Raw genomic sequence first — 24,850 nt, 5'->3', positions numbered from 1 at the left:
TATATATATATATATATATATATATATATATATATATATTGTGTGTGTATGTATGTATATATATATATATATATATATATTAGTGTGTGTATGTATATATATATATATATATATATATATATATATATATATATACACACACATTTTTAATCAATATGTATATCCTATTGATATGTATAGTTCACTTTATTTAGTAAGCATATTTTTTAGAAATTTTTTTTTTCTCATAGGTTTCGTGCTCCAAAGGTGGGGGCTTGGTTTTGGAGTGGGTTCGTTTTGTCTTGTTTAGTTTTTGCTTTTTAGTATGTCTGATGTTTTAGGGGATGTATTTTGTATAATGTCTTTGTATTCATTGTAAATTGCAAAAGAAAATAAAAAGAATTCGATGAGAAAAAAATGAAAAAATAAAGATAGAAAAAATAAAATCACAAATAATAGCAATAAAACAAAAGATTCATAAAACAATAAAAATAATGTATAAAATTAATTTTATGAAAACACAGGTAAAAATAAAAGGAAAAAATTTAATATAAAATCAAGAATAAAGAGAGGAAATTCCATAAAGAATAATAATAATTCTCCATAAAGAAAAAAAAATCAGGAAGAGGAAGAAGAGAGGACAGAGATGCCAGATAATTAAAAATAAAGCAAAATGAAGTAGGGTGATCTATGGGTTAAAAAACAAAACAAAAAATGGGACAAACAAAAAGGCTTTCTAGTTCAAAGGTAATACGCATGGGGGGAGGAGAGGGTCATAATCACATAACCTACACATAGGAAAGACTAATTTTTCACCCCCAATGCTTAATGTACTCGAGGCTCACCCACCTGACAATAGTCGAAAAAAAGGGAAGAGGAGGAACAGGAAGAAAATTGAAACCGGTAAACCAGCGGTCCCGATTGTATAGTTATAATCATAATATCAGCCAAGCCAACAGATCTATTATCGCTCGTTAATGATAGGTTGGTGTTGCGTCCCCCGGGACGTACCGTACTGAGGGTGTGAATCCAGTAGGCCTCACGTCATGACAGTAACATTTTCAACTCTCTCATATGTGGTGAACGTTTCACACACCCACATAAGGGAACCATTATCGCATTTATCAATATCTGAACTGTAATACTGATTATTTGGTGTACGTTCTCAAATGCCCGTGTTCACTCTCATATGTGGGAAAAACAACAGGCCCCTTTAAGAGAAAACACAGGAGCGACGTAGGGGTATGTTTTTCTGTTTATTCAGCTTTAGCTTTTGTACTATTATTTTCTTGGATTTTAATGTCCTTTTTTGATCATGTAACTAATTATGTTTGTATTTTCGATTGAATGTATGTCTATCCATGGTATGGTGTTTAAAGCGGAGCTCCATTTGTTTTTTCAGTTTATTAACCACTTCAATACTGAGAACATTTCCCCCCCCCCCCCTTCCTGCCCAGGACAATTTTCAGCTTTCAGCTCTGTTGCTGTAATCGAACTACATTTTTATCATTTTCTTCCCACAAATAGAGTTTTCTTTTGGTGGTATTTGATCACCTCTGCGGTTTTTATTTTTTGCTAAAGAAACTAAAAAAAGACCGACATCTTTGGGGGGAAAAAATTAGTTTTTCTTAATTTGTCATAAAATTTAGCTTTCTCCTTCACTGATGGGCACTGATGAGTTGGCACTGATATGCAGCACTGCTGAGTGACACTGATGGGCGGCACCGACAGAGGGCACCAATGGACACTAATAGATGGCACTAATGATGAGGTACTGACAGGTGTTACTGCTGGGTACTGATTGGCACTGTGGTGGGCTCTGATTGGCACTGTGGTGGGCACTGATTGGCACTGCCATATGTTATTCATAGGGCACTGACTAGCAGCTGATGGGCACATCTGATGGGGCTGTGCTGATAATCAATGTGCACAGACCCCCCCCCCCCTGACATGGAGAGCCGCCGATCAGCTCTCTGCCAGCGCGAACAAGGAATGGCGTTTGCCGCCACTTCCTGGTTCACGCGATGATTAGCTCTGATTGGTCACAGCTGATCACGTGGTAAGCAGCCTCTGTCAGATGCAGTGTGTCAGAATGACACGCCGCGCTAGCGATCGCCACGCTGCGTGCCCCCCCGGGCGTGTGCTGGCCTGTTATCTTGCTGGAACCGATCGCCGCCGGGCACCCGCGATCGTGGGCACGAGAGACAGCACGGGTATTTGTGTGTGTGTAAACACACAAATCCCTGTTCTGTCAGGGGAAAGGAGACATATCTTTACTTCCTAGTAAGTAGGAACAGCGATATGTCTCCTCCCCCAGTCAGTCCTATCCCCATACACTTAGAAACACTCACCAGGGAACACACATTTAACCCCTTGATCGCCCCCTAGTGTTAACCCCTCCCCTACCAGTGACATTTTGTCAGGGCTGGGCTCAGCCCTTCCTTCTCTAAACTGGCCGCTCAGCTGTCGGCTAATTGCCAGCTCATTTCTCTCCACAGTGACTCACCTGTTGATGATATCCTGCTCGTCAGTCCTGCCTACTTAAGCCGTCCAACCCAGATGATCTCTGCCTTCGCCTTGGTCAAATCTCTAGAGATGCTCTCCTGTGTTCCTGTTAAAGACTTGCTTGGCTGACATTCCTTCTGGCTCCAGATCCTGCTTGCTGTTCTACTACGCTCATCTCTGGCTCCCTGACGTTTTGGCTTGCCTATCTGTTTCGGTTCCTGAACTCTGGCTGTGTTTTGACTACGTTTACTCGGTTTACCAATTATTATTATTAAACAAGTGAGATTTAACTGTATCTACTGTCTTAGTCTGATTCATGGCTTCTGATGCATTTACACCGCAATCGGCGCATTTTTATAGCACTGATTGCTGTATAAATGTCAATGGCCCCAAAAATGTGTCAAAAGTGTCCGATCTGTCTGCCGCAATACTGCTAGAAAATTGCAGATCACTGCCATTACTAGTAAAAAATAAATAAAATAATAAAAATGCCATAAAAATTCCATAAATTTTTCCCATAGTTTGTAGATGCTATAACTTTTGCGCAAACCAATCAATATACGTTTATTACGATTTATTTTTTTAACCAAAAATATGTAGAATATATATTGGTCTAAACTGATGAAGAAATTAGTTTTTGAAAAATATTTTTGGGGATATTTATTATAGCAAAAAGTAAAAAATATTGTTTTTTTTTTTTTTTAATTGTTGCTCTTTTTTTATTTATAACGCAAAAAATAAAAACCACAGAGGTGATCAAATACCACCAAAAAAAAGCTCTATTTGTGGGGGGAAAAAAAGTACACAAATTTTGTCAGTTAAAGAGAAGCAAAGCCAAATTGTAAAAAATGCTCTGGTCAGGAAGGGGGTAAAATCTTCCAGGGCTGAAATTGTTAATTGGCGATTTAACTACTTGCCAACCAGCTGCCATCATAATACGGCGGCAGATTGGCTCTCCTGGGCCAGTGATTAGGAACAGCGATCTCTCTCTACTCCCAGTCAGTCGCATCCCCCATACAGTTAGAACAACCCTAGGGGACATATTTAACCCCTTGATTGCCCCCTAGTGTTAACTCCTTCCCTACCAGTGACATTTATACAGTAATCAGTGGTTATTTTTAGCTTTGATCACTGTATAAATGTCAATGGTCCCAAAAAAGTGTCAAAAGTGTCCGATCTGGCCGCCGCAATGTCTCCCTAAAAATCGCTGATCGCTACCATTACTAGTAAAATAAAAAATAATAATACAAATGCTATAAATATATCCCCTATTTTGTAGACTCTATACCTTTTGCGCAAACCAATCAATAGACGCTTATTGCATTTTTTTTTTTTTAACAAAAATATGTGGAAGAATACATATTGGTCTAAACTGTTGAAAAAAATTGTTTGGATATGTATTATAGCAAAAAGTAAAAAATATTGTTTTGTTTTTTTCAACATTTTTTTTGATTATTTTTTATTTGTTTAATTAGATTTTTCATTTTTTTTATTGGGAATGCTTTATAGCAGAAAGTAAAAAAATATATTTTTTTAGTCAAAATTCTTTTTTTTTTTGTTTATAGCGCAAAAAATAAAAAACGCAGAGCTGATCAAATACCACCAAAAGAAAGCTCTATTTGTTGGGAAAAAAGGACGTCAATTTTGGTAGCTCTGGGGGGGAAAAAAAAATGTCCGATCTTATTGGGTAGTAGCACCCTACCTCTGCTCTATTTTATCAACATAAGGGTTGCCTTGTCCAAGACTGATGAAGGTGTACAGATTGATCTGAACAACCCGGTTGGCTGTACATTTTGTTAAGCAAATACATCAAATACATGAAGCGGGGGGCAGGGAACACGTCAAGCAGCCCATTAGAGGTGGGAACCGTGACTGTCTTCTTTTACAACGTGAGGCCTACTGGATTCACACCCTTAGTACAGTACAACCCGGGGGACGCAACACCAACCTATCATTTACATGTTTTTTTTTAAACAAGATATAATTAATCTGTTGATGACTGTAACCATGTTATGACTGTAACCTGTACATCAGGACCATTGGTTTACCGGTTTCATTTTTCTTCCTTTTCCTCCTTTCCCCTTTTTTTTTTTGACTATTGTCAGGTGGTGAGCCTTGAGTACATTAAACATTGGGAGGGGGGGGGGTGAAAAATTTGTCTTTACTATGTGTAGGTTACGTGATTATGACCCTCTCCTTCCCAATGCATATTACCCAGGACCGGTGCTACCACTAGGCAACTGCCTAGGGCGCACTACTGCCTGGGGTGCCCGGCCACTGGTGTTCCTACTCTCTTCTCAGCATCAGCGGGCAGCCGTCGCTCCATTCGCACATGGTGTCAGAGGCACATCAGCGGCTGAGGACTGTGTCTGTGTCCCTGCTCCTGAATGAATGTCAGCAAGCAAACATTCATTGATGGGCGCTGGTAGGCTGCATTTGATGGGCGCTGATAGGCTGCATTTGATGGACGCTGGTGAGCCTGCATTGATGGCCACTTCATTCCAGCTGTTGCGAAACTGCACATCCCATGAGGCATTGTAAAACTGACATTCACAGACATGACTGGGCATGATGGGAATTGTAGTTCCTGAACAACTGGAGGGCAACTTGAAGACCCATCTCCTAGGGCGGTGATGGCGAACCTTGGCACCCCAGATGTTTTGGAACTACATTTCCCATGATGCTCATGCACTGTGCAGTGTAGTCGAGCATCATGGGAAATGTAGTTCCAAAACATCTGGGGTGCCAAGGTTCACCATCACTGTCCTAGGGTATCAAAAATCCTTGCACCAGCCCTGATATTACCTTGGAACTAGAAAGCCCATGACCCATAGCCACTTGGACTCTCGCTCGCCTTGTTACCTACTGTCCTTTCTCTTCTTTAGTCCTCTCCTTCCTGTCTTCTGCCCTTCTATTTCTATCCTCGCTTTACCCAACTCTACTTCCTAATTACCCCGCCCCCCCCCTTTTTTTTTTTTTTAAACCCATAGATCAACCTGCTCCACTTTGCTTTATTTTTAGTTGTCCAACATATTTGTGTCTCCCCCCTCCTCTTTTTCCTATTTATTACCCTTTACTTTATATTTTTTATTTTTATTTTACTTTTATTTTTTATGGCTTATTCTTTCTTGATTTAATTTCATCTTTTTCTGTTATTTTATTTTTTGTACTTCTCTGTTTTTATTTAATTATTTATATACATTATTGTTTTTATTGCTTTTTTCCATTAAAGCATAAAAACCCATAAAAATAAATAAATATATATATATATATATATATATATATATATATATATATATATGTGTGTATATGTGCGCGTGTATGTGTATATATATATGTGTATATATATATATATATATATATATATATATATATATATATATATATATATATATATATATATGATCCTTGAAAGCACATCATACAGAACAATGCTTGTGCTGCGTCATTTGGCCCTTTCTGTCACCTAGGACATACCTGGCTGATCCTGCCTGGTTCTGCCCTCCCCCTGTAAACTGACCAGTATGTATTATGGTTGCTGAGCCCTGACAAGGTGGTCAGTTTACGTGCCTCCATTATCTGCAGCCCAGCTCTGTCCTCTCCCCCCTCCTATTCTCCCTCCTTGCCTGTCAGCTCGTGTGTGAGCCGTGTTCTCCCCGCCCCTCCCCTGCTGCTGCCATACTATGTGCAATAACTTTCATTATTAACTAGAATACCTTCTGTTATATCGCTTAGTGCCTTTGTCTTTTAAAAATGATGCAGCGCAATACCTTATGCTAGACCGATGCTGAGCGGTCACGTGACCTCCCAAGACTCGCCTCCTTTCCTACGGTTGATGTCAGAGGGAACCTCAGCCCCTCCCTCTGTAGTCTTCAGAGCGGGGCAGGAGAGCACCGGGACATCAGCTAACTGGCCAGTGGCGGCGGCTCATGCAAGGCGCATGGGCGCTGCCCTCCCTGTCCATGCGTCCGGGCCCCTACTCTACATGCAGGGAGCGCCGGACGCATGGATTTGGATGGTATTTTTTTTTTCTTCTGGAAGCTCGTAATTAGAGCCTGAGTCTCTAATATGCTTCAAAAAAGGGTGGGCTTGGGTGGGTGAGCCCACCCAGTTGTGTGACATTAGTGAATGTATCTAAATGTATTTTATTAGGATTTTATGTGATGGACCAACACCAAGTAGCACATAATTGTGAAGTGGAAGGAAAATGATAAATGGGTTTCAAAATTTTTTACAAATAAATATGTGAAAAGTGTGGCGTGCATTTGTATTCAGTCCCCTTTACTCTGATACCCCTAACTAAGATCTAGTGGAACCAACTGCCTTCAGAATGAACACACTTAGTAAATAGAGTCCACCTGTATTTAATTTAATCTCAGTAGAAATGCAGCTGTTCTGTGAAGCCCTCAGAGGTTTGTTGGAGAACCTTAGTGAACAAACAGCATCATGAAGGCCAAGGAACACACCAGGCAGGTCAGGGATAGAGTTGTGGAGAAGTATAAAGCAGGGTTAGGTCATAAAAAAATATCCCAAGCTTTGAACATCTCACGGAGCTCTGTTCAATCCATCATCCAAAAATGGAAAGAGTATGGCACAACTGCAAACCTACCAAGACATGGCCGTCCACCTAAACTGACCAGGCCGGGCAAGGAGAGCATTCATCAGAGAAATGTCCTCTCTAGATGTGCAAAGCTGGTAGAGACACCCCCAAAAATACTTGCAGCTGTAATTGCAGAGAAAGGGGGTTCTACAAAGTATTGACTCCGGGGGGCGCCATACAAAATGTACCCCCCACACTTTTCACATATTTATTTGTAAACACATTTGAAAACCATTTATCATTTTCCTTCCACTTCACAATTATGAGCCACTTTGTGTTGGTCTATCACAAAAATCCCAATAAAATACATTTACATTTTTGGTTGTAAACCTGGAAAATTTCCATGGGTATGAACACTTTTTCAAGGTACTGTAGCACCACTCAAATCAGAAGACACTGGGCCCCTCAGAACCCTCCATGACAGGGAAGTACTCCCAAACCACACCCATGTGGTGTGCGCTCTGCTGGAATTTCTTGCCCATCGGGAAGTTCCCCCCAATCATACCAGCAGGAGCACTGTACAAACATACATCCTGGTCATAAAGCCAGAATGACTGTAGAGCGCCCCTAATGGACACTGATAAGAACAGATTCTACACTTGATCTTAGCCAAAGGACCAGAAAAGCATCTAATAATAAGTTTTCTTTATCACATAATGATCTATATTGTCTATGTAGCAATGTCCCAGGCCCTTAGAGGCCCAATGATGACCCCAAGATTCAGGGAGAGCTCACATCCGTCTTTGTAGAGTGGGTTACAAGGCGGTAATGCAAGGTGGAGTGATGGACGCCAGACACTTTTTGAATGCAAGAGAGATTTATTGTCTCTTAACAGAACTGTGGGGGAGAGGGTTAGGGCCAGGACACCCTTAAGTAGATGCAATGATAATTGGCAGACTCTAAGCCCTTGTTGGATTTGACGGATTTGGTTGTCGAAATGTCCGACCGTGTGTACAAGGGCCAAGACTTCTTATCCTGCACCATCCAGCTCACCAAGTCGCTGACCTGCATCTGCCTCTGCTGCCACCTGCATTCTGGTCCTATCTGGTGGTTGATCATCCATCCATCTGTGCCAACTATCACAGATCTCACAGGCACTCCTACCTCACTGTGCTCTCGAGGCCACTGTTCCCACTCCAGCGGCTCCCGAGCTGGGGTTGTAAGAGAGGTCTCCTCCTACAAGTCAGGCTCTACTACAAGGTACGTAACAATGAGGCTGTATATTTTGCAATATTTAAATTTTTTGTAAACTCATTCAATGAATCCAAGCTCTGCAAGCTGAGATAACATGCACTACATTGATGCATTAACACAATTTCACAGTAACCATGAGATAAAACAATGTTCAGGAATATTCCTTTATCCCATTGTTTTGCAAATCTATGTACACTACAAACTGTATGATTGAATCTGTTCTGATATCGCTGTTTTACTTACCTGACAGCTCATTATTCGAAATAGGAAACCTTCATTTTGTTTGCAAACATTAAAGATTCTAACTACCAGCAAGAATAAGTGCTTACATTTAAAGGGCACCTGTCACTTCAGATCCATCATGGCAGTGCCTGTTAGCGGGCATCCACTCGCCTGCTGCCGCCACGTCCCTCACCTTGTTGTGTCACTGCCACATCACCAGCCATCCCATTAAAGTGAATGGGAGTGTCTGTGAGTCAACAGCGGGACAGAGACGACAGTTGCTTTTTAAAAATGATGATTTAAATTGAGTTGCTTTAAATCAAGCCTTTTTACTGTGATTTAAAGTGGTTGTAAACCCTCCCCCACAACTTTGTCCCATGTAAATCAGCATAAAATCCCTAATGAACACTGCTTGTAGATCTCTCCTTACTTGCTTAGTATTGCTGTAATCCTTTTTGTTCTTTAGAATGAAGTCACTGAGCATGCCCAGATCTCCCCTGATTTACGGCACACTCTCTATTAGGGATGAGCTTCGTGTTCGAGTCGAACATACGTTCGACTCGAACATCGGCTGTTCGCCCGTTCGGCGAATTTCGAACGTTATGGGCCGTTCGCGCCAAATTTGTGTGGCGCTCACGGCTCACAATGCACTGCGTCATCGCAGTGCATTGCTGGCTCATGATTGGCCAAGCATGCACTGTGACCCCCGCATGCTTGGCCAATCACAGCGCCAGCAGCTAGGAGAGCCATGATTGGCCACAGGCATATCATAGCTCAGGCTGTGTAGTACACGCCCCACACTATATAAGGCTGCCAGCGGGGCGGCCTTGTGTAGTGTGTTGGCGTCTGAAGCAGTTAGTGGGTGTTCTGTGTACCTTCAACACAGTACACACCGATCGTTATCGGCCGATTTTCGATCTTGCTCTTCTGTAGTGGTTGTTGTCTGCTTGCCCTGACCGCAGTATACACCGCTATATTCACCTCACCTATATAGCTAGTGATCTATCTTTTATAATAGAGCTTGCAGTCAGTAGTGTTAGGAGCTTGTGCGTGCTGTCTGCGTGCTCTGTACCCAGTACATACCGCTATATCCACCTACATAGCTGTTCTCTATTTGAGCCCACTTGCCATCTGCAGGAGTTATTGGAAGTTGTGTGTGCCTCCAGCACAGCACAGTATACATCTGTATATACCCCTTTATCTCTGGTGTTCTATAATAAAGGCATCTGCAGGAGTTAGTGGGTGTTGTGTGCCTCCAGCACAATATACACCTGTATCTACCGTTTATTGCTGTTCTCTAATAGAGCCATCTGCAGGGCTTAGTGGGTGTTGTGCGACTCCATTACACTGCTGTTTTACCCAACTCCCTTCAGGCCATTACCATGTCTGGAAGGCCAGCAAGGAGAGGCAGACAGGCGCAAGCCGATAAAAGAGGGCAAGCAGGCTCTGTGTCTAGAGACAACAGTGCTGGTCGTGGACGCGGTGCATTGTCATCAGCACGTGGCCATGGGACACGCTTGTCCTTCTTTTCGGCAGCTGGACATGTTGAGCCGCAACATGCCAACGACTTGGTAGAGTGGATGACCAAGCCCTCTTCATCCTCCTCATCCTCTCTCACCCAGTCTCAGGGTAGTAGCAAAGCAGCTGCCAACGCATCGTCTTCCCTCCTCTCAATGTCATCATCAGTGACTCCTTCCCTAGACCCACCACGTCCTCCTGAGGAGTCTCCTGAACTCTTTGAGCACAGTGTTGGGTACATGCTCCAGGAGGATGCCCAGTGTTTTGTAGGCTCTGATGATGACACTCAGCTAGAGGAAGGCAGTAGCGTGAGCGCAGAGAGAGGGGATGCCCAAGAAGGACAGCAACCTGGCAGTCATGTTCCACAAGCTGCAGCATATTGCCAGGTTTGCTACAGCGATGAAGAGGGAGGGGATGATGAGGGCACTGACTCCACGTGGGTGCCTGGTAGGAGAGAGGAGGAAGAGGAGAAGGAGGAGGAGGCACATGTCCAACGAGGCAGGATGCCCTCCGGGGGCCAGCTTAGGGGCAGCACACCGACTGAATCACACCGCATAGCTCCGCCTGTGCAGAGCGCTGCCTCTGCGCGTTATTCTAAAAGTTCTTTGGTGTGGGCCTTTTTTGAGACGAGTGCATCAGATCGCACCGCTGCTATTTGCAACATATGTCTCAAGCGCATCTCGCGTGGCCAAAACATCAGCCGCTTGGGCACCACATGCTTGACCAGACATATGTTGACCTGCCATGCAGCTCGTTGGCAAGCATACCTCAAAGACCCACACCAAAGAACAAAGCGGACCTCTCCTTGCTCCTCATCAGCTGGCATCTCCAACCCCACTAGACCTTCAGTCCTCTCTGAAACCTGCTCTGAGAGGAATGAAGGTGTAGAATTAGGTGTGTCACAGCCAAGTGCTTCCGGGAACTCTGCTAGCGGTACACCCACGTCCGATTATAGCAGGCAAATGTCCCTGCCCCAGCTGCTGGACCGGCGAAAGAAGTTCACTCCCAGCCATCCACATGCCCAGCGGTTGAATGCTAGCTTGGCTAAATTGCTAGCACTTCAACTGCTGCCTTTTCAGTTGGTAGACTCGGCCCCCTTCCGTGAGTTTGTACAATGTGCGGTTCCTCAGTGGCAGGTCCCCAAACGCCACTTTTTCTCACGGAAGGCGATTCCGGCTCTCTACCGGCATGTGGAAGGCAATGTCCTTGCCTCGCTGGACAGGGCGGTCAGCGGTAAGGTGCATATTACCGCTGACTCATGGTCCAGCAGGCATGGACAGGGACGTTACCTGTCTTTCACGGCCCATTGGGTCACTCTTCTGGCAGCTGGGAAGGATGCAGGACAAGGTGCAGTAGTGTTGAAGGTTGTTCCGCCACCATGCCTCGAAAATGCTACTATTGGTTGTGACACACCTCTCTCCTCCACCCCCTCCTCTTCTTCTTCCTCCATGGCCTCTTCCAGTGCTCTGTCCTCAGAACCAGCGGTGCTCCGTAGGCGTTCCAGGGGCTACGCAAGTACGCAGGCAAAACGATGCCATGCCGTGCTTGCGCTGGTTTGTTTGGGGGACAGGAGCCACACTGGGGCGGATGTTTTGTCAGCTCTGCAGGGGCAGGCCGAGAGGTGGTTGACGCCATGCCAGCTTAAGCCAGGAATGGTGGTTTGTGACAATGTCACCAACCTCCTCTCCGCCCTCCGACAGGGACAACTGACCCATGTGCCCTGTGTAGCTCACGTCCTTAACCTGGTGGTGCAGCGGTTCTTGGGCAGGTACCCCCGGCTTACAGGATGTCCTGAAGCAGGCCAGGAAAGTCTGTGTGCATTTCCGCCGATCATTTAATGCCTGTGCTCGGCTGGCTGAGCTCCAAAAGGAGTTGAACCTGCCCAAGAACCGCCTTATATGTAACATGCCCACCAGATGGAACTCAACGTTGGCCATGCTGCAGCGGCTGCACACGCAGCAGAGGGCCATCAATGAGTACCTGTGCGACTACGGCACCAGGACAGGGTCAGGGGAGCTCGGTTTTTTCTCACCACGCCAGTGGGGCATGATCAGGGATGCATGCACTGTCCTGTCACCGTTTGAGGAGGCCACAAGGATGGTGAGCAGTGACAGTGCATGCATCACTGACACTGTACCTCTTGTCCACCTCTTGGAGCATACGCTGCGTGAAATAATGGACAGGGCACTTGAGGCAGAACAGAGGCAGGAAGAGGAGGACTTCCTTGCCTCTCAAGGCACCCTTTATCCAGACAGTGTTCCTGCTGTGCCACCCATCACACAGGAAGAGGAGGAGGAGGATGATTATGTCAGCATGGAGGTGGAGGCTGGCACTCAGCATCAGCAGCAGCAGTCTTGTAGGGATAATTTACAGTCCCAAGAAACACGTGGACTTGTACGTGGCTGGGAGGAGGTAGCTGCGGATCATGTTGCCCTTAGTGACCCAGAGGACTCCGGACCGAATGCCTCAGCTAACCTACGCTGCATGGCCTCCCTGATCCTGCAAAGCCTGCGGAAGGATCCTCGTATTCTTCGGATCAAGGAGAGGGACCATTACTGGCTGGCCACTCTCCTTGATCAACGGTACAAGGGTAAGGTTGCCGACCTTATCTTGCCATCGCAGAGGGAGCAGAGGATGAGACATCTCCGGGAGGCCTTGCAGAAAGTTCTGTGCAACGCGTTCCCAGAGACTGGGAGGTTACAAACTCCTGGTCCTGGACATCGTGTTGCTGAGGCATCGGTCAGAAGGAGCGGTGGAGAAGGTGGCCGTTTGACTGATGCTTTCAGACAATTTTTTAGTCCGCAGCCCCAAGGTATGATCGGTTCCAGCAACCATCGCCAGCGTCTGATTTACATGGTGCAGGAATACCTAGGGGCAAGGTCAGACTTGGACACCTTTCCCACCGAAAATCCTCTGGCTTACTGGGTCTTGAGGATGGATCACTGGCCAGAGCTTGCACAGTATGCAATTGAGCTACTGGCATGTCCTGCATCCAGCGTTCTTTCGGAACGCACCTTCAGTGCTGCTGGTGGCTTTGTTACCGATCACAGGGTGCGCCTGTCCACCGAATCAGTTGATCGACTGACCTTCATCAAGATGAATCAGTCTTGGATCACCCACAGCTACCAAGCACCTGAAGCTGATGTAACCGAATAATTTTTTTTGAAATATCACATCCCTTCAAGACTGCCTATGCTGATGCTGAGTGACTGTCCTGTTATGTTGATTGTCTATCCTCTTCCTCCTCCGCTGATATGTTGGAAGAACATTTCTGGTTCTGGGTGATGCCATCAGCCCAATTTTTCTGCCCCTGTTTAACAGGGGCGTTTAATTACAATTTTTGATGCAATGCTTTGCAGCAGGGCTAATTCCTGCAATAAAACTAGAGTATATGGCAGAGGTTGCAGTGTGGTGGCACCAGCACCAGTGCCTAAGGCCCAATTTTTCTGCCCCTGTTTAACAGGGGCGTTTAAGTACTATTTTTGATGCAATGCTTTGCAGCAGGGCTAATTCCTGCAATAAAACTAGAGTATATGGGAGAGGTTGCAGTGTGGTGGCACCAGCACCAGTGTCTAAGGCCCAATTTTTCTGCCCCTGTTTTACAGGGGCGTTTAAGTACAATTTTTGGTGCAATGCTTTGCAGCAGGGCTAATTCCTGCAATAAAACTAGAGTATATGGGAGAGGTTGCAGTGTGGTGGCACCAGCACCAGTGCCTAAGGCCCAATTTTTCTGCCCCTGTTTAACAGGGGCGTTTAAGTACAATTTTTGATGCAATGCTTTGCAGCAGGGCTAATTCCTGCAATAAAACTAGAGTATATGGAAGAGGTTGCAGTGTCGTGGCACCAGCACCAGTGCCTAAGGCCCAATTTTTCTGCCCCTGTTTAACAGGGACATGTAATTACAATTCTTGATATAATATTTCACAGGAGGGCCCGTTCCTGTGCCCACCCAGAGTAACTGTGAGGACTTATAGTGTTGTGGCACCAGCACCACAACCACCAAAGGTCAATTTTTCTACCACTGTTCAACAATGGCATGTAATTACAATTCTTGATATAATCGTTCACAGCAGGGCGCTCCAGCGCCCAGCAAGAGTCACTTTGAGGGCTTACAATGTTGTGGCGAAACCAACACCTTGTTCCGCCATTTCTGCAGAGCATATAGGGCAGGCCCCTACTTTCAAACATCCAACTTACAAACATCTCCTACTTGCAAACGGAAGGAGACAACAGGAAGTGAGATGAAAAAAGATGGACGACAAAATAAATTATACAGGGGTGATAACCCTTCCCTATGTTTTCCAAAAAGCTTAAAAATAGTTTTTTTGACTGGAGCTACACTTTAAAAATGTACCAGTTGAAAATTACAAACAGATTCAACTTAAAGCGGAGGTCCACCCTAAAGTGGACCTCCGCTCATCGGAACCCTCCCCCCCTCCGGCGCCACAATTGGCACCTTTCAGGGGGGAGGGGGGTGCAGATACCTGTACAGTACAGGTATTCTGCACCCACTTCCGGGATAGCTCTCTGCGGAAAGGGGCGTAGATTACGCCCCTTTCCGCAAGTGCCCGCCCCTTCCCGAAAGTGCCCCGCTGCCTGCTGGGAAACACACAGATCCCAGAGGCAGCGGGGACCGTCCTTATTGCGCAGCGCGATTCGCGCATGCGCAGTAGGGAACCGGGAAATGAAGCCGAAAGGCTCCATTTCCTGATTCCCATACCCAAGATGGCGGCGGCAGAACCTTACAGACGATCTAGAGATCGGCTTCGGGTGCCGACATCGTGGGCGCACTGGACAGGTAAGTGTCACTATTTTAAAAGTCAGCAGCTGCAGTATTTGTAGCTGCTGGCTTTAAAAAAAAAAAAAAAACGTGGAGTCCCGGTGGACTCCCGCTTTAACACAACAAACCTACACAGTCCCTGTCTTGTTTGCACCGCCTGTATACTTCTGTTCTGAGTATATAGGGCCTGGGGGCCACACGCATTTCCTTTTTTTAATATGGGTACAGGGTTCCCCTTAATATGCGTACAAGACCCAAAGGGGCTGGTAATGGGCAGGGAGGGCTACCCATGCCATTTTTCTCAATGATTTTCAACCATATTGCTGGAACCAGATATAACCGTCAAGCAAGCAGTTTTCAATGATGTTATTTCTGTTTAATGTCATTTTGTGCAGGGACTGTTCTAAACACGGGAAACACGTGGCACTTCACAGGCATACTACAGACACCCCCCAGGCACCATATTTAAAGGAATATTTCACTTTTTTTTCACTTTAATCATCATTAAAATCAGTGCTCCCGCCAAAACGGCCATTTTTAAAAACATTTTAGGCATTGACCCATGTCCCCTGGGGGAGGAGCCAGGTCCCCAAACCCTTTTTAGGACAGTATCTTGCATATTAGCCGTTAAAATTAGCATTTTTAATTTCGAACGTTCGAGTCCCATAGACTTCAATGGGGTTCTAAAGTTCGTTCGAATTTGGGGTCCGTTCGAAAGTTCTGGTGCGAACCGAACCGGGGGGTGTTCGGCTCATCCCTACTCTCTATGTCTTATCTATCTGTTATCAGGACTTCCTACGGCACAGCACTGAACTCCCAGGAGACTTCAGAATCATTCAGAGCTTCCTCCTACACACCATGTGACCATGTGACATTGCATGCAGTGTAAACTTGGCCATTACTGCAGTCTTATCAGCTGAAGCTGATAAGACTGACAAAGGGAAACATTAGACATTGGCACAAGTAAATGCTATGAAATAAAACAAGTCAGCTATGAACAGGGAACCAAGGTTGCCATAGAAACGTTGAATTGAGAAGGAGGCTTGGTTAACAGTACAGGAAGTGCTAAATGTAAGGGCGGAAATACACTCCACTATGGACTCAGAAAACAATAATTAAGATGGTGCTGCCTAACCCCTGGAAACAAGTTTTTTTAAAGTTTCTTTAAACAGTAAGTAATATGCGATTTGGGCTGGATTACAGTGGCTATAGTCTGATAATTACTTATTATAATGGACTAAATGAAAATAAGCATCAGAGTGGGAGAGTTTATTTCCTCTTTAAATCAAATCCACCCTGCATCCAATGTAAGGAACATTCTTCCCACTGATCACCAATGTAAGGAACATTCTTCCCACTGATCACCAATGTAAGGAACATTCTTCCCACTGATCACCAATGTAAGGAACATTCTTCTCACTGATCACCAATGTAAGGAACATTCTTCCACTGATCACCAATGTAAGGAACATTCTTCTCACTGATCACCAATGTAAGGAACATTCTTCTCACTGATCACCAATGTAAGGAACATTCTTCCCACTGATCACCAATGTAAGGAACATTCTTCCCACTGATCACCAATGTAAGGAACATTCTTCCCACTGATCACCAATGTAAGGAACATTCTTCCCACTGATCACCAATGTAAGGAACATTCTTCTCACTGATCACCAATGTAAGGAACAATCTTCCCACTGATCACCAATGTAAGGAACATTCTTCTCACTGATCACCAATGTAAGGAACATTCTTCCCACTGATCACCAATGTAAGGAACATTCTTCCCACTGATCACCAATGTAAGGAACATTCTTCTCACTGATCACCAATGTAAGGAACATTCTTCTCACTGATCACCAATGTAAGGAACATTCTTCTCACTGATCACCAATGTAAGGAACATTCTTCTCACTGATCACCAATGTAAGGAACATTCTTCTCACTGATCACCAATGTAAGGAACATTCTTCCCACTGATCACCAATGTAAGGAACATTCTTCTCACTGATCACCAATGTAAGGAACATTCTTCTCACTGATCACCAATGTAAGGGACATTCTTCTCACTGACCACCAATGTAAGGAACATTCTTCTCACTGATCACCAATGTAAGGGACATTCTTCCCCCTGATCACCAATGTAAGGAACATTCTTCTCACTGATCACCAATGTAAGGAACATTCTTCCCACTGATCACCAATGTAAGGAACATTCTTCTCACTGATCACCAATGTAAGGAACATTCTTCCCCCTGATCACCAATGTAAGGAACATTCTTCCCACTGATCACCAATGTAAGGAACATTCTTCCCCCTGATCACCAATGTAAGGAACATTCTTCCCACTGATCACCAATGTAGGGAACATTCTTCTCACTGATCACCAATGTAAGGAACATTCTTCCCACTGATCACCAATGTAAGGAACATTCTTCCCACTGATCACCAATGTAAGGAACATTCTTCTCACTGATCACCAATGTAAGGAACATTCTTCTCACTGATCACCAATGTAAGGAACATTCTTCTCACTGATCACCAATGTAAGGAACATTCTTCCCACTGATCACCAATGTAAGTGTAGCACTGACCCCCAAAGGAGCAGCTGAATTTTTCTGGGCTTACCGATTACCTCCTCCAGCTCGTACCCCTCCTTGTCTAGGGGTTCCCAGGGTTGATGACCCAGTAACTGTAAAGACTGACACTTGAATTCCTTTTTGGATTTTTATTTTGCATAAAACAGTTGAACAAACTCAGTCTCTTTGTTGGGAATAGAGGCATAAGGGTAAAGTTTAGCTCAGATGCTTGGAACTGCTGACTTCAATAAAAGTCTCTCTGTACATAATCCAGGGAATTCTTTAACTGTTGGATAAACCCTTAGGCCCCTTTCACACATGCGGACATTATGTCCGTATTTCAACCATCCATTTGCGAATGAAATACGGACATACATGCACCCCTGTGGGATAGCGGGTGTCTGCGGATGAACATCCGCAGACACCCGCTATCGTCCGCCTCCGCTATTGTCTGATTCTGCAGACAGAGGAAAATCCTATTTTTCTATCCGTCTGCAGAACGGATCGGTTGTGCTCGGTTAAAGGGTCTGATATGTATTTTTAGGGGGACCCCCACGTCAATTTTTTTTTTTAATTTGATGCGGGGTTCCCCTTAATATCCATATCAGACCTGAAGGGTCTGGTATGGATATTAAGGGGGGCCCCCACGTCAATTTTTTTTAAAATTTGACAAGGGGTTCCCCTTAATATCCATGTCAGACCTGAAGGGCCTGGTAATTGAATTTAGGGGAACCCCCACGCTTTTTTTTTTTTATCAATGAATGAATGAATTGTCGGCTAATACAGAGAACACTCATTGAGTGTTCTCTGTATTACGGGGAGCCGTACAATATAGCCGCAAGTGATTTTAAAAGACTTTTTTTCCTGCACAAATGACACTTTGTGCAGGGACAGTTCTAAGCACCAGAAACATGCGCCCCTTCACAGGCATACTATAGATACCCCCCAGCTATGAAATTTAAAGGAATATTACACTTTTATTGTTTCACTTTAATCATTATTAAAATCACTGCTCCTGAAAAAACGACCGTTTTTAAAACTTTTTTTTGCATTGATCCATGTCCCCTGGGGCAGGACCCGGGTCCCCAAACACTTTTTAGGACAGTAACTTGCATATTACCCTTTAAAATGAGCACTTTAGATTGTGAACGTTCGAGTCCCATAGACTTTAATAGGGTTCTAAAGTTCACACAAAGTTTAGGTCTGTTCGCAGGTTCTGGTGCGAACCGAACAGGGGGGTGTTCGGCTCATCCCTAATCCCCAGGGAGTAGCGTCCCTCTTGAGCGTTGGCAAGTTTGTGGCTTTTGGCAACTGTGCACTACTAACAGATGGGGTTTCCACTCGTGGCGTTGCGCTCCCTGAAGTAAGGGTTAGTCAGCCCGAAATGTCTGCACAGGTCACGTCCACATTATCCCCACAGGCCCATAACAGTTCTTGGGACATTGTGTCAAACAGTTCCTCCACATTCTCAACCTCAGAGGAGGAATAAGAAGAATCTAAATCAGAGTCCTGTGATTCCTCTACTAGCACACAGCCTTTTACAGTCTCTTTCCCCACAAATTCCCCAGATTCCTCACCAGCAGTTTGGGTTGGCTTCTCCAGGGTTATCTCTTTCTTCCGATGAGCTGCAACCGGACTGGGGTGTGGTCCTTTCCTGCGGTTACGGGAAGGCTTTACAAGCTCCACTTTCTCCAAAGCAGGCATTGTAGTAGCAATAGTAATTGACGAAGCCGTGTCTATAACATCCGGAGTAGATTCTCTGGCCTGAGAAGAAACAATGTCCTTTTCCAAGGCGCCAGCAACGGAGGATAATGCCCGAAACCGTAGGCCTCACAGCCAGAGCATACACGACAGCCTCCTCGGTTGCCACGCCCATGGCCCAGTCCATGTGGTAAGCCTGAGGCTCTTCAGTAGGCCGCTCCACCTTAAAAATATAGTCACCACACCTCCGACATCGAGTAAACGGTCGAGGACTTGCAATCAGACCATCACATCCTCCACAGAGCATACAGAGGGCCTCAACATCCCCAGCGGTATAGAATATGAACCGCCCCTGCGGCAGCAGGCGGATTCCCTTGTCGGTCAACACAGTACCGGGTATCTGCATACTTGTAGGACCTCTGACCGATGGCATCCTAGGACCTGGGACAGATGGTACACCCGGAAAACGGAACATAATTGCTCAGAACTTCTTTCTCTGCAGCACAGCAACGTGCCTAGACTCACTCTCTTCCTGTGACACACTCATGCAGTGCCTCGTGTAGGAAGATGCGTAGACTCCACCCACTGGCTCCTCTGGTTGCACAACTTCACTGGCTTTTCTGCAGGGCTCCTCCCACGCTTACGCACCACAGTGAAAGTCTTTGCCTTAGTGAAAATGCACAGTCCAAAAAAAAACTTCACCCTCTATTCCAATAAACTCACATGTATGTCTTTCTCCGTTGTGAGAGGTAATGGCAAATCCCGGACGAGCCCCCACGTGTAGCACTGACCCCTGAAGGAGCGGCTGAGTTTTTCTGGGCTTACCGATTACCTCCACCAGCTCGTAACTCGTCGTTCTTGTCTAGGGGTTCCCAGGGTTGATGACCCAGTAACTGTAGAGACTGACACTTGAATTCCTTTTTGGATTTTTAATTTGCATAAAACAGTTGAACAAACTCAGTCTCTTTGTTGAGAATGGAGGCATAAGGTAAAGTTTAGCTCAGGTGCTTTGAATTGCTGACTTCAATAAAAGTCTCTCTGTACATAATCCAGGGAATAGCCACTCGTAACTGGATTCTTTAACTGTTGGATAAATACTTAACCTTGGATCTAGCAGCCAACAAGTAATTCTAGCTTGACAAAGTCTCTCTCTCAGATTTGGTTGAAAAACTTAGTAGCAAACAGAAGGATAGAAGTAGGAACTTTTCTTACTGTACCAGAATCTTGCAGCCAGTCCGGCGATACCGTAAGAAATGTGGATTCAATTAATGTCCATGGCAGCTCAGCTTCCAGGCTCTTACTGAGCAGCCAGCCTCCAGCGTGGCCCTCTAACTGAAGAGTCCTCCCCTGGTTGCATGTAAAGTTGCTGGGCCTCTCCAAACCCGAGACAGCACCAGAACACCTTAGAATTCTCCTTCCAGTTACTGTGCCTCGAACTAGCCAGTTCTGAGGCTCGGAATCGGATGGATCGGCACCCCAGGCCATGAGGGCCTCTGGGGGCTGGTCAGGAGGACCAGGACCACGAAAGTCAGCAACAACTTCTGGACCGGAACACCAAACCACGTGACTTCAGCACCTTAAAGCGGGATTCCACCCTAAAGTGGAACCTCCGCTGATCGGATCCCTCCCCCCCTCCGGTGTCACAATTGACACCTTTCAGGGGGGAGGGGGGTGGAGATACCTGTCAAAGACAGGTATTTACACCCACTTCCGGGCATAGACTCCCATGGGCGTCTACGCCATTTCCTGCCCTGCCGCGCTGTCTGCTGGGACACACATGGGTCCCAGTGACAACGCAGAGATTTCCTATTGTGCAGCGCAACTCGCGCATGCGCAGTAGGGAACCGGGAAGTGAAGCCGATTCGCTTCACTTCCTGATTCCCTCACCTAGAATGGTGGTGGCTGCAGCCGAGGGTCGAGCGATCGATCGGCCTTGGCTGCCGGCATCGCTGGAACCCGGGACAGGTGAGTGTCCATTTATTAAAAGTCAGCAGCTGTAGTATTTATAGCTGCTGGCTTTTAATATATTTTTTTTGGTGGAATCCCTCTTTAAGTTCCCTCTCCCGGAATACACAACAAGACAACGCGCCCACTGATTGGCTCCAAAAGAAGAATTGGTACCTAATGCGTCCAACCAGACTTCATTCTAATGACTCTCACAGGTGCAAACCCCACCTATGACCAGGCAGAACCTCTTTATAGCCCAGCCAAACTGATGCCAAAGCATAATTTAGAACAATTAATCCCAAAACTCAACTACAGTTTTGGGAAAAAAAATGATTTACATACATAGTGCATACTCATCAGGAGTACCGGCGCTACACAAGGAACATTCTTCCCAATGACCTCCAATGTAAAGGGTATTCTTCCAACTGACCCCCAATGTAGGGGACATTCTTCCCACTGACCATCACCAATGTATCATGAGTTGTAGATATAGTAATTTTTAGCAGGTAGTTCATGACACCGGAAAGTTATTTCAAGGGTTCCTCTGTTTTGAAAAGTTAAGAGAGGCTGATCTATAGTATGAGGTATATATAGTCTCACAAACTTTTGTATCTGCATATGACTTACAGATAAAGCCACACATGTGTAGCATTCCCCTGGGTCTACCGGAGGGAAGGAGATACCTCCAGAGGCAGGTATCACTCCATGGCTATAATAGGGAGTTCAGAACAGAATTTGGGCGCCAGTCACTTTAGATATTTTCAATGCTTTAATAAGGAACTTGAAAGCAGTAGTAGGAGAGAGGGTAGGTTTCAGATAACATTTGCAGATCACTTACAGACTTCTTGGATTTAAAAACAAACAGCTTTCTCTCTTAGCAGATCTTGGATACCTGGATAGGCCTCTCTCACAGACCTAGCAGCCAATAGAACTCCTGGATGAACCTCTCTCACAGACTTAGCACCCAGTAGCTATTTAACTTTAGATTGTGGAACAGCTTGACAGTATCAGAACCTTTAAGCCGACCCAGAGATACTGCAAATAGGATTCGATTTGCATATTTAGATCCAGCTTTACAGAGTCAGAACCTTTAAGCCAACCGGCAACACTTTAAGTGCAGTTTAGGTGTAGGTGCATCCTCCAAACAGCGATGAGAGACCAGCCTTCATCCTGGCTCTTTCCAGTAAGGGGCCTACTTGCAGAACTCGCAGCAGCACATCCTCAGGAGAGGAGGGCCGAGGTAAGAGAGAGAGAGAGCACACGGCACTGCCCAAATAAATACCCCTTTCCAAGAATGCACAGCGGCTAGGAACCTCCCACTGGGCTATTCTGGAAGAAAAATTATTCATAGTTCAACCTAGTTGTAATTCTCACACTGGCCTGTGATACCGGTTACACCTACTGGCGATAGCGAGAAATGCACAAGGTAGATTAATGGGTGCCAGACACTTCATTGTCTCTTAAACAGAACTGTGGGAGAAAGGGTTTAGGGCCAGGACACCCTTTAGTAGTTGCAATGTTAATTGGCAGACTCTGAGATCTCTACAGGCAGACAGCCATGCAGGGAAAGGCATCCAGCAGGACTCCACAACTGCACAAGTGGGATCGCTGTCTCCTATGGCAACAGTCTTGTAACAGTTTCTAACACAAGTTGTAATAAACTTCTTCACTTCCTCTTCCATCTCCTCTTGTAGATCTTCACTCAACCGAGCTCCCAGTCTCTCTCACTAGACTTGCTGATCCACTGCCACTGGATCCCCTGAGCTTCTCCAATCTTCTCGCACAGTATCTTCCTCAAGCGTCACCCCCGCATCCCTGCTGGGTCCCTAGCTTGGCATTCACAGATACTCCTCAAGCGTTACCCCACTGGCCTGCTTGATCCCTGGCTTGATACACAACACTGCTCTGCAAGCGTCACCTCCACTGGCTGGGTACTTGGCTTGGCACCTGCTGAAGTTTCCCAATTCTTTCCCGTCCCCAGTTGGTGAGAATACTGCTCTGGTACTTGCTTCAGCTACTCACTATAGTCCTTGTTAATAAGGTGGATGGTCCCTTAGTGCTGGCAGCTTCCACTCTACCTCCGACCATGACAGGTTCTCCGGCCTGCAGAACCATCGCTTCTGGGTGGACTTCAGTCCCAACTCTATGCTGCTCTCTTGCTTCTGGATAGGCCTTCAGACAGCCTAGCATTCAGATGGGATAGGCCTCAGGCTTCCGGCCTAGCAACCTGGGGCAGCACAACACATGTCCACCCAGACAGCCACCAAGGTGGCAGAGAACCCCGATCACCTGTCTCCACCCAAATAAATAGACCCTCCCAGCAGGCCAAGGGATCCAAGAAATTCCCTGCCCATTGCCTGAGACACCCCATTCATTTCTAATCTGTCCTTGCAATGCCCTTGTCTTATCTAATGTCACCAGGTACCCGGCCACCTAGTGACTGAAGAGAGAAGTGCAGCACAATTAGGGTGAAATCATTTCATCTCCTAACAATTGGCCAAGGCAACTACCGCCTGGCAACTAAATCTAATGCCGCATACACACAACCGGACTTTCTGGCAGACTAGGTCAGAAGGGATTAGTCCGTGGAACAATCTGATCGTGTGTGGGTTAATCCAATAGTTTTTCGGGAAAAAAATCAGACGGACCTAGAAATAGAACACGTTTCAAATCTATCTGAGGGATTTAATTCCGACGGACTAAAATTGTGAAAACCGTTCGTCTGTGTGCTGGTCCAACGGACCAAATACGACGCAAGGGAAGCTATTGGCTACTGGCTATTGAACTTCCTTGTTTAGTCCCGTTTACGTCACCACATTCAAAACTAACGGACTTACCATACACACAGTCGGACTTTCCGACGGAATATGTGCGATCGGATCATGTTGTCGGAAAATCCGACCGTGTGCGGGCTCCATCGCACTTTTTCCGTCAGATTTTCCGATGCACAAAGTTTGAGAGCAGGTTCTAAAATTTTCCGACAACACAATCTGATCGCGTAAATTCCGATCGCGTGTAGACAATTCCAACAGACAAAGTGCCACGCATACTCAGAATAAAGTAAGAGACGAAAGCTATTGGCTACTGGCCCGTTTATAGTCCCGACGTACGTGTTTGGCGTCACCTCGTTCAGAACGATCAGAAATTCCGACAACTTTGTGAGACCGTGTGTATGCAAGACAAGTTTGGGCCAAAATCCGTTGGGAAAAAAACGAACGGATTTTGTGGTCGGAATGTCCGACCCTGTGTAGGCATTAGTCCGTTCGTGTGTGGCCAAGTCTGTTCATTCGGAAAGTCCGTCACAACTCTGCTGAAAGCCCGTTGGGAAGACCGTCGGACCTAGTCTGCCGGAAAGTCCAGTCGTGTGTACGTGGCATTACAGCATCCCTGTCTAAACATCAGGTTTGCTACATCACAATTTGTAGTATACTGTATGGTCTCTCTTGGTGTTGTCTATTGTCCTTATTGTTCTTTTTATCTATTTTCTTTCACATGAAGTCTCACTCATTGTAATACCCCATTTTTCTTTGTCCTCCCTAGAATGACTCTCCGTGTGGCCCTACTTGTGTTCAGGTTCCTGATTGTGGCTCAGTGCTGTACTCCTGAGCCCGGAGGTAAGAACGGAACCGATTGTATAAACAGAAACCTCATTAGCAGTGAATGGCTAATAAAGCCACCAAGGAAAAATCACAACTTACCTTTAAACTGGATCCTGTGCGCTGCATTGCAGGAAGATTCAGCAGGCTTTTCCCAGTGCCTTTGAGAGGGGTGGCAGCTACTTGTCACAACGCCCACATCTCGCCATCATCCAACACTGAGCTTACT

At 45.6% G+C, this 24,850-nt stretch overlaps 1 protein-coding gene across 1 annotated transcript in view; it reads left to right on the top strand.

Moving 5' to 3' along the window:
- The first annotated feature begins 794 nt into the window (after positions 1 to 794).
- Positions 795 to 24,850, top strand: part of LOC143997714 (fucolectin-like) — a 79,613-nt gene continuing 55,557 nt past the window's right edge. The window contains exons 1-2 of the mRNA XM_077493495.1: positions 795 to 1,221; positions 24,566 to 24,639. Coding sequence (XP_077349621.1) covers positions 24,567 to 24,639 — 73 coding nt within the window. The 5' untranslated portion in view covers positions 795 to 1,221; position 24,566. The remainder of the gene's footprint in view (positions 1,222 to 24,565; positions 24,640 to 24,850) is intronic.

The sequence above is a fragment of the Lithobates pipiens genome, unplaced genomic scaffold (genome assembly GCF_037356315.1).
Source record: "Lithobates pipiens isolate NorthernLeopardFrog02 unplaced genomic scaffold, aLitPip1_a1.2 Scaffold_19, whole genome shotgun sequence".
Taxonomy (NCBI): domain Eukaryota; kingdom Metazoa; phylum Chordata; class Amphibia; order Anura; family Ranidae; genus Lithobates; species Lithobates pipiens.
Note: the sequence above shows the minus strand (reverse complement) of the source record. Positions and strands in the feature narration are given on the sequence as shown.